Here is a 14,322-nt window from a genome sequence, read left to right as displayed (position 1 = left end):
CTCACCAAAGCACCCAACACTTTCCAAGCTCTAATGAATGAGGTATTTCAAACCCATTTGAGGAAGTTCATCCTTGTTTTTTTTTTTTGATGACATTTTTGTCTACAGCAAATCTTGGGCTGATCATCTAGAGCATCTTCGAGAAGTCTTCATTCTCCTCCAAACTCATCAACTATTTTTAAAACGATCTAAATGCCTAATTGCCCAGCAACAGGTCTCCTATCTGGGACACGTTATTTCGGCAGAAGGGGTTGCAATAGACCAAAGTAAAATTGCTGCAATGAAAGAGTGGCCAAAACCGAGTACAGTGAAGGGATTACATGGATTTTTGGGGCTCACCGGGTATTATCGAAAATTTTTGCAGAACTATGGCACCATTGTAGCTCCTTTGACAGTCATGTTATGCAAGAACTCTTTCCAATGGACCAAAGCAGCTTCCAATGCCTTTGAGCAATTAAAAATGGCCATGACTTGTACCCTTGTGCTGGCTTTACCCGATTTCACCAAATTATTCATTGTAGAATGAGATGCTTTAGACTCGGGTATGGGGTTTGTTCTTCAACAAAGCGGACAGCCCACAACTTATTTCAGTAGGCCTTTGGCCTCTCGTTACAAAGGGCTGCCAGCATATGAAAAAAGGCTCATTGGGTTGGCTAAGGCAGTACGACATTGGCGTGCCTACCTGTGGGGGCGACACTTCCTCATTCGTACAGACCATTATAGCCTCAAATTCCTATTAGAACAACAGGTGATTACATCGCCTCAGCAACAATGGCTAAGCAAATTGATGGGGTTTGATTTTCAAGTGGAATATCGGATCGGCAAACACAACAAGGTGGCAGATGCCTTATCCCGCCATCTTGAAGAAAAGCCTATTCTTAATTCCATCTCAATGCCACAGTTACCTATCTTCGATTCAATTCGTCAAGAAATTCAGCAATCGGATCTACTGCAAAACCTTATCGAAAAAATCCAGCAAGGCGAAGCAATAGGTCCCTAGAGATATACGGATGGTCTCCTCTTCTTTAAAAACAGAGTATATTTACTACCAACTTCCCACTTGTTCCTTCTATTATCACTTCAAATCATGATAGCAGTCATGAGGATTACCAAAAGACTCTCCATTGTATTGCTCAGGACTTCTATTGGAAGGGAATGAAATCTGCCATTTAGACTTATGTACAACAGTGTCCCACTTGCCAACACCATAAATCAGAACATTTGCATCTTGCGGGTCTTCTTCAACCTCTACCAGTTCCTCTCCAAATTTGGTCTGACATTTCAATAGATTTTATTGAATGGCTGCCCACTTCACAAGGAAAGAATGTTCTGCTGGTAGTAGTTGATCGATTCTCCAAATATGCCCACATTTTGGCTCTTTCTCACCCTACACGGCTGTAAGTGCGGCTCGTTTGTTTTTTGATAATATTTTCAAACTTCATGGCTTGCCAGAAACTATTGTTAGCGATCGGGATGTTACATTTACTAGTTCTTTTTGGACTGAATTGTTTCATTTAAGTGGCTCTAAGCTTTCCTTTAGCTCGGCTTATCATCCCCAAAGTGACGGACAGACCGAGGTTGTCAACCGAACTATTGAAATACATCTCCGTTGCTTCACTAGTGACCGTTCTCACCGTTGGTTCCAAAGTTTATCATGGGTGGAATATTGTTATAACACCAGCTACCACTCCTCTCTCAAAGCAACTCCATTCGAGGTTGTTTATGGACGTTCACCACCAAAAATGCTCTCTTATTGCCCCGATTTGGCCAAACTTGAGGCGGTTGATCAGGAGTTAAAGGCATGGGATATGGTGCTACTGGACCTGCGAGATCGTCTTCTACAAGCTCAAAATGCCATGAAAACTATTTATGATTCTAGACATCGTCAGGTTTATTATCAAATTGGGGACCTAGTGCTTCTCAAACTTCAGCCCCATCGTCAACTTAGCTTGGCCACCAAAAGTTACTCCAAAATCTCCCCTCGCTACTATGGTCCTTTTTGAATTGTTGCTAAGGTGGGTAGTGTTGCCTACAAACTCGCCCTTCCTCCTACCTCAAGATTACATTCAGTATTTCACGTCTCCTATCTCAAGCATTTCCGTGGCACTACAATCCCTATTGAACCTTCCTTACCTATTCTTTCCAAGGGCGAATGCACTCTTCTCCGCAGGCTGTTATTGATTCACGGATTTACAAGGGGCAGCCTCAAGTGTTGGTCCATTGGGAGGGCTTATATCCAACTGAGGCTTCATGGGAGGATGTTAACTCCTTTCGCAACAGGTACCCTTCTTTTGTGCTTGAGGACAAGCACAATTTTAATGGGGGAGGTGGTGCTATGAGCAGAAGCAGAGAAGTGCAGATGCTGCCCTGCAGTGACAAGTTTGCTAAGGGGATTATGTATCAGAGACGTGGCTTAAAGGAAGGGAGCTGAAGTGGTCAAGCAGTGCAGCTGTGTGCAGATTTGATTTCAATTATTTTCTTATTTTGTTCCTATTTTTCTGGTTGTCCATTTTGCATGTAATCAGTAGTGGTTCCTACTTTGTAGGCAGCAGATATCTCTTTGTTATTTCTCTTTGTTTATTTAAGTTGAACTGGGAATGGAATAAAGAATCAGAATTTCAATCTTCAATTTATTGTGTTAAGAGATCGAAGGGTTCTCTCATTTAACGAGCCATTTTTTAAAACAATACACCATAGGTTCTCAAGGGAGAAAGTCTAAAAAACATTGCCCGTTACACACTCCACAAGCTGAATTTACCATTAATCATCCTGTAACTCGATCACAGATTCGGGACCATAACAGTCTCTTTAATAATGGGCATGCTTCTCCATTTCTAAGATTAGCCAAAGGCTATATCTAAGGTGCTTAAACCATTACCATGAAGAAAAAGGTGTATGAATATATTCAAGATATACTTTTTGGGACACGTTGGATTATTATTTATTAATAAAAAAAACTCTGAATATTGAGCCTCATCATTCAGAGAAAATATAATAACAAAAGTTCTTTATTAAAACAATTACGGGATTTCCATTGTCATGTTCTCGGCTTTGTCTTGAATCCATACTGCAACAAGAATCCTACATGCTGCAAAATTGGTGAGCCACACATACAAGGTTTTGAGGAACTAACCTCACTAGGAGTTTTGGGGACTGAAATATAACCAGTCTATATTATTGACTTGATTCTTAGTACTCTCTTTTGAATCTAATATAAACATTATTAGGAAGAATTCATTGTCAGGTTACAGGATCCATCATGTGTAAAAGGTCAACTTTAGAGCTTTGGAGGTCATCAATTCCGTGTTTCTCTATAGCCTTCTCCCGTAAAAATAATGTAAATGCACATATATATATGTGTGTGTGTGTGTGTATTACTTTTTATGTAATTTAGTTTTTCCATTCTTTTCTTCTCTATATATTTGAACACAATCTTGGGTCTTGTCACAACATATCACCACGTATGCTACATTAAAAAACAAGGGCAAGGATTAGCACAAATACCTGCCAAAAATTTTTCTCCATGGTTCGATACTTGCAACCAATAAGCACTCCATTTCGTCTATAAGTAAACGCAATAATACCCTGTAACCAGTAATAGCTAGAAATGATCAGACTCCTAGCGTTCAAGTGTTTTGAGACAGATAATTAAATGAAAATGAATCATATTTGCAAAAGAGCTGTGCTGTAACGAGCAACAATATTTGGGTACAAGAATTTGATTGAAAATGAAAATGTGAATTTATAACTCAAATAACCTAAGACCAAATAGTTGGAACTATCTCCAATAATATGGAACCTATAAAAAATCCTTTTGCCATCAGTGTCAGCAGAAATTACAAAATGCCTAATGGATAAATTATTAGATCTAGAATATTCATGTAAAGACATAAGCAAACATGTTGACCTGTGAGCCAAAATAATCAAAGAAAAATGTCAGAATAGCGAGCATAAGGCAAATGGATGCATGATTTAAAGTAAAAATAAATGGATAAATCAATAAAACCAGCTTAAGCTGAAATTTCCTAGATCATGCAATCCTCCTTCAAATTAATTGCAAATTACAAATTTTAGTTTCTACAAACACCGAGTTTGGACATCTATTTTATGAACTGTTTGATAGTGATGCAACCAATTAGCACCATGATTCTTAGGGAAGATTCATGTTCTTGAATTTTTTTAAATCAGCAGGAATTACTCTCACACACACAAGTAACTGTGACACTGTGAAGACCAGCAAAAGTTCATGTTATCTTGGTTAAGAATATTTTCAAGCTTATCATATACCCAACAAGTGAACCAATCAGTAATATTTGGCATCACAGAAATGCTGGTTCAATGAGAAAATGGAAAACTATGGTTTCCACAAAATAAATGTTTCTTTTGGATTATACTAATACTAGTACTACATCCTAATATGCTTAGTTTGTTGCTGCACGAATAAGAAAAACTTGCTTTGTCTTTCCTTCTCATGGTCATCTGAATATTTCGGAGAAATGCATTTTTCCATCATAAATATGTGAAGTATGATAACCATGGTTTCAATCTTAGACAGATAAATATGACTGTATATAGATGATCCCATCACTCTTCACCTTTATCATATGAAGCATCTATCCTCAATCACTGCCTGCTCTTCAGCCTCAGGTGGTAAAGAATAGGAAGGGGCAAGAAACAGCCTTTAACTTAAATCTTCCTTAGCCTAATACATGCTTTAGTAACTTGGCAAGGCATGCAGATTTAACCAAGAAGATGGCAAGAGTTAACAGGGACATAGGGAGGTCAAAGCAGTGGACAGTTGATCATTTATATTGGACTCCATAGTCCACATGCAAAAATAGTTTTCAATTTGAGGGTTCCGTGAAGAGATAAGACAAAATATGTCTGTTGAAAGATTAGAAAGAAATGTTAGTAAACTTAAATAACAAGCAGAAAGCGATCCGCGCAATTCCATTTGCTGCTAACTTAACGCAGAAACAGTTAGCCCACTTGGCTACCTCAATTTGAGTGATGACACATCATAGTTCTCACACTAATTCCCTTGAATGATATAAAATATTTTTATTCATAACAGAATTTAAAGGACAACATTAAAGAATATGATTGGCCCAAAGAACATAATGAAATATCTGACAATGATTTACAGTGATTTTCACATCTAGTACAAAAGCATGAACCTCTAAGATTTTACGTTTCCCTTGGCAATGCAACTTCCAGTTAAGTCAAGTATCCATTGTATGACAAAGATTTATCCATAATCACATGCCAAATTAAATTGGTAACATAAAATGATGAAGTTGATGAACTTCAGGTACCTGATTGCCAGCCATCTGCATAACAGAATTTCTCCTGAGGGTTTCTTCAGATATCATTCTATCACCAAAATATGCAATTAGCTGAAAAAGAAAACAAGTGATTCCGAATGTCGATTACATACCAACAGTTCTATCAAGACTTCAGAAAGAAAAATTAAAAAACAAAAAGGTAGTGATTATAATTTTCTGTATCTTAGTTTTCGCAATATTCATGTTTTAATTATAGTGATTTCAAAACTTCATTTTGCTAATTAGGATATCAGGTAATGCGATGAAATGTCACGTTTTCACTTATATGCATTCCAACCATCTTCCAATAAGTGTAGACATGGCCAATCATATAGGCTTAACTTGCTACCTTTTGTGCAGATCACAATGAAATGCATGATTCTAGAAGACCTTCGAAATTACTGTATGCATGCAAACATTTAAAACAGTTAAAATAAAAAAAAAAAAAAAAAAAAAAAACACTTAAGCAGCTAATTTTACTATCTATAATAACCTGATTGAAAGAGAAGAAAACAAAGACAATCTTAGTACCTTCTCACCTATTGGTTCTAGTATTATGCCCTCAGCTGTTATTTGCCTAGGGGAACTGACTTTGAAAATTATGTTCATTCCTTCATTTGTCACTCTACCATCTGCAAAAGCCTGAAACCAAAAGTTATCGATCTCTTGAGGTTTTCTCATTTTCTAATTTTTTTAAAATCTAAATAGAAACAGAATACACACACACACACACACATTGTGTCACCTGTCCTGCCCATCCACAGCAAGTACGGTAACACCGCCACATTGCAAAATCCCTATAGAAATCCCATTGCAAACTTCAAACATGGTTCAATAATAAACCCATTAAAACAGTCAAACACATCTATAGGCATAAGAAAGAAAAATAGCATAAGAAGCTTACGCATCTTCGACAATATGTACAGATAAACTCCTCTCTATTGATCTGCCACCTTTGCACTACATTACCAAAGCTATAAGTGAATCAAATAAACATAACAAACAGTTTGAAAAAAAAAATTTAATGTGGAATGAATTGGCTGATGAACTTATATTAATATTCAACCCAAGTTTTTGTAGCAAATGAGAAAAGAAAAGAACCACTTTGAGGGTAATTGGGCAATGGAAAAAGGGTGACCCATTGCACAAAGCATCCCGCATTTGTGGGCTTTGGGGAAGGGTTGATGTACACAGCCTTACCCCTGCTTTGTTGATAGGCCATTTCCATGGCTCAACCCATGACCTCTAGGTCACAAATGGAGTAATCTTATCATTACATCAAAGCCACCCTCTATTGTTCTAGGAAATACATATATATAAAGAATCCATACACAAAAAATGTGCAGCAGAGTAGTAACATATTACAAGCAAAAGCATTTACAATGGAATTAATGAAATGGTTTACCTTGGGACAAAACAAGTTACTGTAATTTCCAGGTATGCAAGAATCATGGCAGTTAATCCCAAGAAGTTCCATTTTCTGCTTCAAGATCCTCACTTTATGCTTTTCTAATCCTGTTCTGTTAGCTTCAAAGATCAACCAAACTTTATCAATCTTAAGAAAATGATGCTATACAAGTAAAGACAGAGCTTAGATACCTGATTGTAGAATTAGGAGCCTGGAGTTGCGATAGCAAGAGAGAAAGCGAGACCCAATAGGCTCCAGTCTTCTCCTGGTTAATATTGGTGCCCAGCAATTCTTGTTTGAGAGGAAGTGTTTGGAAGGGATGGGCCTATTGCAACTAATCAAACAGTCTTGTTACCATATTGATACAGATTGAAGTTTTATTACATGTTACCAGAATTAAAATTAGAGCAAAGTATAGTATTCAATAATCAGTGGTGTAATTTACCAAAAATGGTTTAACAAATTATTGCTAGAGTATCAGAAAAAAGTGAACTTCCATTAAGAAATCCTATTATGATCTGCAAAACCATGGTGAAAGTGTTGCCATGCTAGAATAAACTACCAAAAATCTGAAATATATTTTTAGATCCCAATAATTTGGATTCCCACACCACAACAATAGTGAGTTTCTCATACCTCCTATTGGATAAGGCATCGCTTATGGCTACAATGACCTTATTTTGCACCTTTCTAACACAAATCTGCAAGTTATAAAATATATAAATTGACTTGCATCTAACAATAATGACAATTTACAAGACATAGTTTTAAAAAATATGAGGTGCCATAACACATTCACACACAAACAGGAAAAGATGCTCACTCTGTCTATCACTCTAAGTGTAACAAATGTTGTGTGTTTGCCTGATAATAACAATCAGGTAGGTAAGATATGTTCACCTGCCTGTGGGTGTATGTGCATGAGTGACTGTGATTAATTATATTGTTCATCCACAAAAATACTCTAACCATCTACAAAATCATTTTACACTGATATGATCACTGTTTGGAAATAATAATATCTTTTGACACTAATATTCTAACTCATGAAAACGACTAAATTTTGAAGCAATGAATGAAGAGAGAGAGAGATAGAGATAGAGAGAGAGAGAGAGAGAGAGAGAGAGAGAGAGTATTAAGGTAATCTGCTTATATGAAAATTATTTACATAAATTATGAAACTTTTTTGCTTTTGACATAAATTATGAAACTTTTTTTGCTTTTGACATAAATTATGAAACTTTTTTTTTTTACTTTTGTGATCAAAGAGTCTGTCATCAACCATTTCTAATAATTGATTATGCGTAATTAAGCTTTAAAGCTAACAATATTTTTGCATAATAGCCATACAATCAACAAATAAAAAATTAAACCAAAAGAAGAAGACAATCTAAGTATTAAATCTTTTGAATTCCAAGTAGAAGCTAAACAAAGGCAACATTGACATGACAACTAATTAACATATAAAAAAGCTTTACCATTGGACATAGAAAGTGATTAAGTTTCCCAGGAGTAACCGTATCCATTTCAATACCCAACTCTTCCAATTTGCGCCTCAAAATCTTCAAATTTTGTTAGCTCTTCACTTCGAATTCCCACTATAAACTGAAAAATTAAACAAAGATTACATAGCCAAGGCTTTAAATATGCATCCTCTTGCCTTCTGGCCTTCCAAGAAAAACCCAAAACCAATGAAGCACAGATATATATATATATATATAGAGAGAGAGAGAGAGAGAGAGAGAGAGAGAGAGAGAGAAATTACCAGGAGCTGGTACAAGAATTTGAGGATTTGAGGAAGGATTTGGAGCGCAGAAGAAAAGAGACTGATGGTTGAGGAGAAGAAGAAAATCTTGCTAAGATTGGTTTAAATCTTAGGCACAGGGCGCCATGGCTGGGCCTGGTGGGTAGAATTGATTTTTTTTTTTTTTAAATTACTATCAGGTCCAATATTTTGCCAAAATTAATTATTCAATCCCATTTTTTGAAAAATAATTAAAACGTATTATAAAATTAAGCTATTTAATATTTAGTAAAAAAAAAAAATTATTAATCAACTTATTTCATCTTAAATATTTTCGATTCCTCTAATTTTAACTATCTATATTACGTAATATCTGTAATTATGACTGAAATAAATTTATTAACGTTTTCTTTCATAAAAATTTATTAAAAAATAAAGAATTTAATTTTATAAAATATAATCTATTTTAGTTAGGTTTTAAATATATAAAAATTAAATCATTAATTTTGATAAAATATAAAAAGTAATTTTCAGGATTTAAGAACACAAATAAGTTTTTTATATTTTTAAGAAGTTCCTGCTATAAAAGCAATTTTTGAAGAAAATCTTTTCAAAAAAATTTTAATGCTAGAATGACTGAATATTTAATAAATTATTAATTTTAATTTTAGTATTAAATATAGAGATAAAAATAAATTGTAGGTGTTTTTTATTTTATTTCTAAGTAAATTTTATTTTTAATTATTATATTTTTTGAAGAAATAAAAAGGACGTAATAAATAAATTATAAAATATTAAATAGTTTTTGGTTTTGTATTTTATATAGGTAAATTTGGATTTAATTATTTTCATTTATTAATTTGAATAATTTAATTGACTTAAATTCTGAATTTAATAATTATTCCGGACTGCTAATTTAAGTAACAAATTAACATTTTTTTTGTATAAGCATGTGATAATTTATCAATTTAGAAGAGGAGAAGACAATGCTCTCATGCTCACACTCGAACAGATCCTGAGTGAGGTGAAAATTTTCTTCAAAGTTGCATTTTTTATTTATTTATTTTTAGAACTAAAGCCAAATCATTGAATAGAAATACTCAACGATGATGAAAATCCGCCTGAATAACATCACTAATGGAAGGAGGAACTTTTTCCATCCATAACAATTCATCCATGACAAAGCCAGCTTCAAGCTGCATTTTATTAAAATTTATTAAAATAATAAATTTAAAGTAAAATGTAACAATTATGAGAAAGAATTTAAATTCAAGATAATAAGTAGTTAAAAGACTTTTAGGTGACATCTCCCACGTAGATATTTGGTCGATATGGAGACGCAGATAGATTAGAAACAAACACAAATTCATCAATTTTTCTCTTAATAATTGCTATTATATAAGTATTTTGGAGGAAAAAAAAACTGTGAAGGGAGAACTTACTAAGTTAATATTTGTTGAACACCTTTCTTTTTCATTTAACGAAAAATTATAATTTGAAATTTTTTGTCAAATAAGTTAAATCCTTAATTTATAGGGGTTTCAAGGAACTTTTTGAAAAGAAATTTCTTTTCTCCTATTTAGTAGGTGTTTCATGGTTGTGGGCCCTTGTTTTCTTATGCTTTGGTTCCTATTTATGTAGCAGAAGCTAAGTGTATGGTAAAGGACTTTGTGAATGAGGAGGGTAACTGGAAATGGGGTCATTTTAGTCATCTTCTCCTAGCCAATATTTTGTTGAGAATTGTTGCAATTCGGGTTTCGGGGGGTAGTAATGTGAAGGATACTATTTATTGGGGATACTTTAAAAATGGTGCTTTCAATGTCAGGTCTGCTTATGTAGCTATGAATAATTCTAGTTGGCATCTTAATGATAGGAAATGGAGGTAAGTGTGGAGTTGGCCAGGTCCTGAACGAATCCGTTTTCTTTGGTTGGTATCTCAAAATCATATTCTCACTCATTCGGAGAGGAAGCAAAGGTATATGGCAGTTGATGAGGGTTGTCCATGCTGTTATCTATTTTCTGAGACTATCTTGCTTGTTCTTCGTGATTGCTTGGTTGCTAGGAGAGTCTGGGATTGCTTAGTTTCTAGGAATTCAAATGTCTATTTCTTTTTGGAAATGAGTATGGACAATTGACTTGCTAATAATCTGTGTATGTCTGATATGATAGTTGAGGGTGTTCAATGGAATATTCTTTTTGGAATAGTTAGTTGGTTCCTCTAGAAATGGCATAACTCTTTTCTTTTTGAGGGAGATAGTTTTAGGCCTTTTGATGCTCAGGCTTTGACTGTGAATTACGCTAATTAATATGTTAGTGCTGTTGACAGTTTGGGGATTGTTAGTCGAGGTTGTTTTTAGCGAGATCTTCATTGGTTTGGTTGGAGGCCTTCAGAGTTTGGTCGGTTTAAACTGAATTCAGATGGTTCCTTTTTTGTTCCTCTATGCAAGCTTCTGCGGAAGGTTATTAAGAAATAGTACTGGAGCTTGGGTGGGAGGCTTTACTGCTAATTTGTGTATTTATTCCATAATGGCTGCTGAGCTTTGGGGAGTTCTGCTTGGTTTACAAGTGGCTTAGGAGAAAAGGATTCGTTGTTTGGTTGTAGAATCTGATAATGCAGCAGTGGTCTCTTTTCTGAATGGAGATGTTTTGAGCAGTCCTTATTTCAGGATTCTTAATGGTATCAAGGACTTGATCAACAAGGATTGGACTACTCATGTTAAGCATATATACAGAGAGAGTAATATGAGTGCTGATTGGCTTGCTCGGTTTGGGCATTCAATGCCTTTGGAAGTAACTTAGCCGCAGGACCCTCCTATTAGCATTAACGGGCTCCTTCTCCATAACATTTGTGGTGTGAGCTACCCCACATTTTGGGTTGTTTGGTTTGTTGTGTATTCTTCTCCCTTTTAAAAAAAAAAATAAAATAAAATAATTTGACTAACTTGATCCATTAAACAATATCTCAAACCAATTTTTATTGGACCTTTTAAAGGGTTCGTTCAGAAAAGTTATGGCTTATAGTGGCTATGTAGTGAACGTATTTAAATTTCACATTAAGAGTCATAATACAAATATGGCAATAATGAATAACAGTGCGTGCATAAAGGGAATAAATTACACAACTAACAAAAGCGACTATTACGGACAGTTGGTTTAAGTTATATGCATAGAGTACTTGGGATCACTCATAAAGAGAACTGTTGTGTTTAAATGTAAATGGTTTGATCCAACACCAAATATTGGAACAAAGGAACACCAAATATTGGAACAATGGTTCACCAAAAATATAAAATTGTAGATGTTAATTATAAGTGTTCCTTCAATAGTATGAGCCATTTGTGCTCGTTGTCCAAGCCGCTCAAGTCATTGATACAACATATCCTAACTTAAGGCATGACAACGTCAATTGGTGGGCAGTGATCAAAGTAAAAGCAAGGTTTGTTATAAAGCTCCCATATGAGTTAACGTCACTGCTCCCCCAACAAGTGAATCACCTTTTCAATAGGATGAAATGGAAGTCCAACAATACAACTAGATATTGATGATGCCCAACAATATTTAAATGATCCAAGTGGGACACTAGTTAAATTTGATGATAAGGAAGTTAAGGATGAAGATAAGCCTTAAATTGAATTAGAAACCAATGATGAAGATAAAGGCATTGATATTGATAATGAATAAAATAAGGTATTTTCTAACCCAATAGTTGATATTAATACCATTATTGCACTATAATGTAAGGTCGTGATATTTCATTTAGCTTTAATTAATTAATGTTTAATTTTAAAAATTGTTATTTACTAATGTAATTTATAAAGTAGTGTAGAATGAGGCATGGTCATGGGACTGCATGTGATAGAGGCCATTGAGAGTGGGGCAGGGGTTCTATACCCCTTGGTGTTGATCATCACATACTAAACAACCTATAAAGGGCGAGATGGCTATCCATGTTGATCCATCATTTATTCCAAACGAGCTTGGGATGTTGGTTCCCTCCCCTCTTCTACCACAACATGCTTCTAGTCATGATGGTTTGACTGCTCATGCATCTTTTGCTATTTTTGGTGGACTTCAGACTAATGGATCCACTACTTTGGACCTTCTTCATCAATTGCAGCTACCACTTTGATGTGCACATTTCAACTTCTGTTTCCATAGATGCTTTTGCTTGTAAACCTTTAACCTTATTTGCAACTACTGCATCTACAACACAGGGTAAATAATATTAAATAATAAATAATATTAATTATAATAAATAATATAGGTTGTTTGATATATCATTTTATATATATAATTTTTAAGTGCTACTAACTATTGATGTATTGCAATTTGCAACCATTGGATCCATGCACCAAAAAGATTAATATTTAAGGAGATGCTAGTTGTTGATAGCCATCGCTGGAAGACCATCCCACGGGAGACTAAGGACTTCTACTTCGAACAGTTTAAGGTTAAAGTATAATTCATAAAAATGTATCATTGATACATTATTGTAAATTTAAGTTGATGTATAATGTATGTTCTATTTATATTGCAGAAGTACTTTTTTTGGGAGGACGCAATGGACATGCTAGTGAAAATTACATGGAAGAGAAAGGCTACAGAGTGACACCAAGGCGTTAAATGCAATATCAATAATGAGAAAAATAAGAGATTAACAGTTCTTGAGAAGGATAAGAGATTAGCAGTATTAGACATAGTCTTGCAAAAATGGAATGCAACTTGGAGTGATGTCCATTACAAGGCCAAATGCTAGAAACTTTCAACCAATCGGCACAGTGAGATGAGTCAAGCAGGATCAAGCATTTCCCAACATTGCAAAGAATCCATTTTCTAGCTATGAAGCACAAAAATGGCACTAGGTAGCGCTTTCCAGTGTCCGAAATGTTTCCATATCGGAAATGAGATAACATGGCTTAGAGACGTTTCTAGGCCATTTTCGGAAATACTGCGAATCAAAAATGCATTTCCGAGCACGAAAATGTGTTTCTTTAAAAAAATAATAATAATAAAAAAGAAAATAGGTAGGTTAAAATCGCAAACAGAAATCACACCACACTTCCACATTCACAACTCATCACATTCAATAGAAGAAGAAGAAGAAGAAGAAGAAGAAGAAGAAGAAGAAGAAGAAGAGAAGGAGAGGATCAAAGGACTTACCTGCGATCCATGGCAGAAACAACAATGGCAATGGCAGTCGGCAGTCAACGCAGGTGAGGATCTCTTCTCTGCATCTGATATATGTATTTCACGTAGTCATTTAGGTTAGATTTTATAGTTATTTTATTCTTTTATTAGTTAATTTTAGTTAATTTCATTAGTTATTTAATTAGTCCTTCATACTTGTTAATTTCAGGTTAATTTGTAATTTTGTTTTTATTTTGTAGATAAAATAGTGTTTTTGAGAAACTAAAAAGCAATTATGCAAGTGAAGAGTAAATTTTAAGTCCAAAAGTGCCAAAAATGCAGCCTAAAAATTAGAGATTTTGAAGGCTATCGAAAGTTGCATGAGGAGCTGCATAGTTTATGCAGTTTGCGTCCAAAAAATGAAAGAAATTCTCAACTTACTGAAAGTTGCAAAACCTAGTGCATAGGCTATGCACCATCTTATACGAGAGACCAGAAGATATTGCAAACCTACCAAAAGATGCATAGCCTATGCACCTTCACGGAAGATGAACTTAATCCAGCCAAAACATGCGTAGCCTAGTGCATAGCCTATGCACTCGCCTATGCAGCTGATCGGTAAATCTCCCAGGCTTACTAAAATGTGCATAACCTTTCGCATAGTTTATGCACTTACCCATGCACCTTCATGGAAATTCTCTAAAGTTTATCAAAGCAAG

The 14,322-nt window shown here is 34.8% G+C and overlaps 1 protein-coding gene across 5 annotated transcripts in view; it reads right to left on the bottom strand.

The window, feature by feature from the left end:
• LOC131178685 (primase homolog protein-like) overlaps positions 1-8,586 on the bottom strand; it is a 51,844-nt gene extending 43,258 nt beyond the window's left edge. For 3 of the 5 annotated variants that reach the window (XM_058144055.1, XM_058144059.1, XM_058144058.1), the window contains exons 1-10: positions 8,498-8,586; positions 8,211-8,337; positions 7,369-7,433; positions 6,924-7,066; positions 6,730-6,869; positions 6,229-6,284; positions 6,070-6,121; positions 5,856-5,966; positions 5,316-5,396; positions 3,505-3,585 (exon numbers count right to left, since the gene is read on the bottom strand). In XM_058144055.1, coding sequence (XP_058000038.1) covers positions 3,505-3,585; positions 5,316-5,396; positions 5,856-5,966; positions 6,070-6,121; positions 6,229-6,284; positions 6,730-6,869; positions 6,924-7,066; positions 7,369-7,433; positions 8,211-8,258 — 777 coding nt within the window. In that variant the 5' untranslated portion in view covers positions 8,259-8,337; positions 8,498-8,586. The remainder of the gene's footprint in view (positions 1-3,504; positions 3,586-5,315; positions 5,397-5,855; positions 5,967-6,069; positions 6,122-6,228; positions 6,285-6,729; positions 6,870-6,923; positions 7,067-7,368; positions 7,434-8,210; positions 8,338-8,497) is intronic. The other 2 variants (XM_058144057.1, XM_058144056.1) reach the window with 2 other exon arrangements.
• Between the last annotated feature and the right edge of the window lie 5,736 nt (positions 8,587-14,322).

The sequence above is a fragment of the Hevea brasiliensis genome, chromosome 3 (genome assembly GCF_030052815.1).
Source record: "Hevea brasiliensis isolate MT/VB/25A 57/8 chromosome 3, ASM3005281v1, whole genome shotgun sequence".
NCBI lineage: Eukaryota > Viridiplantae > Streptophyta > Magnoliopsida > Malpighiales > Euphorbiaceae > Hevea > Hevea brasiliensis.
Note: the sequence above shows the minus strand (reverse complement) of the source record. Positions and strands in the feature narration are given on the sequence as shown.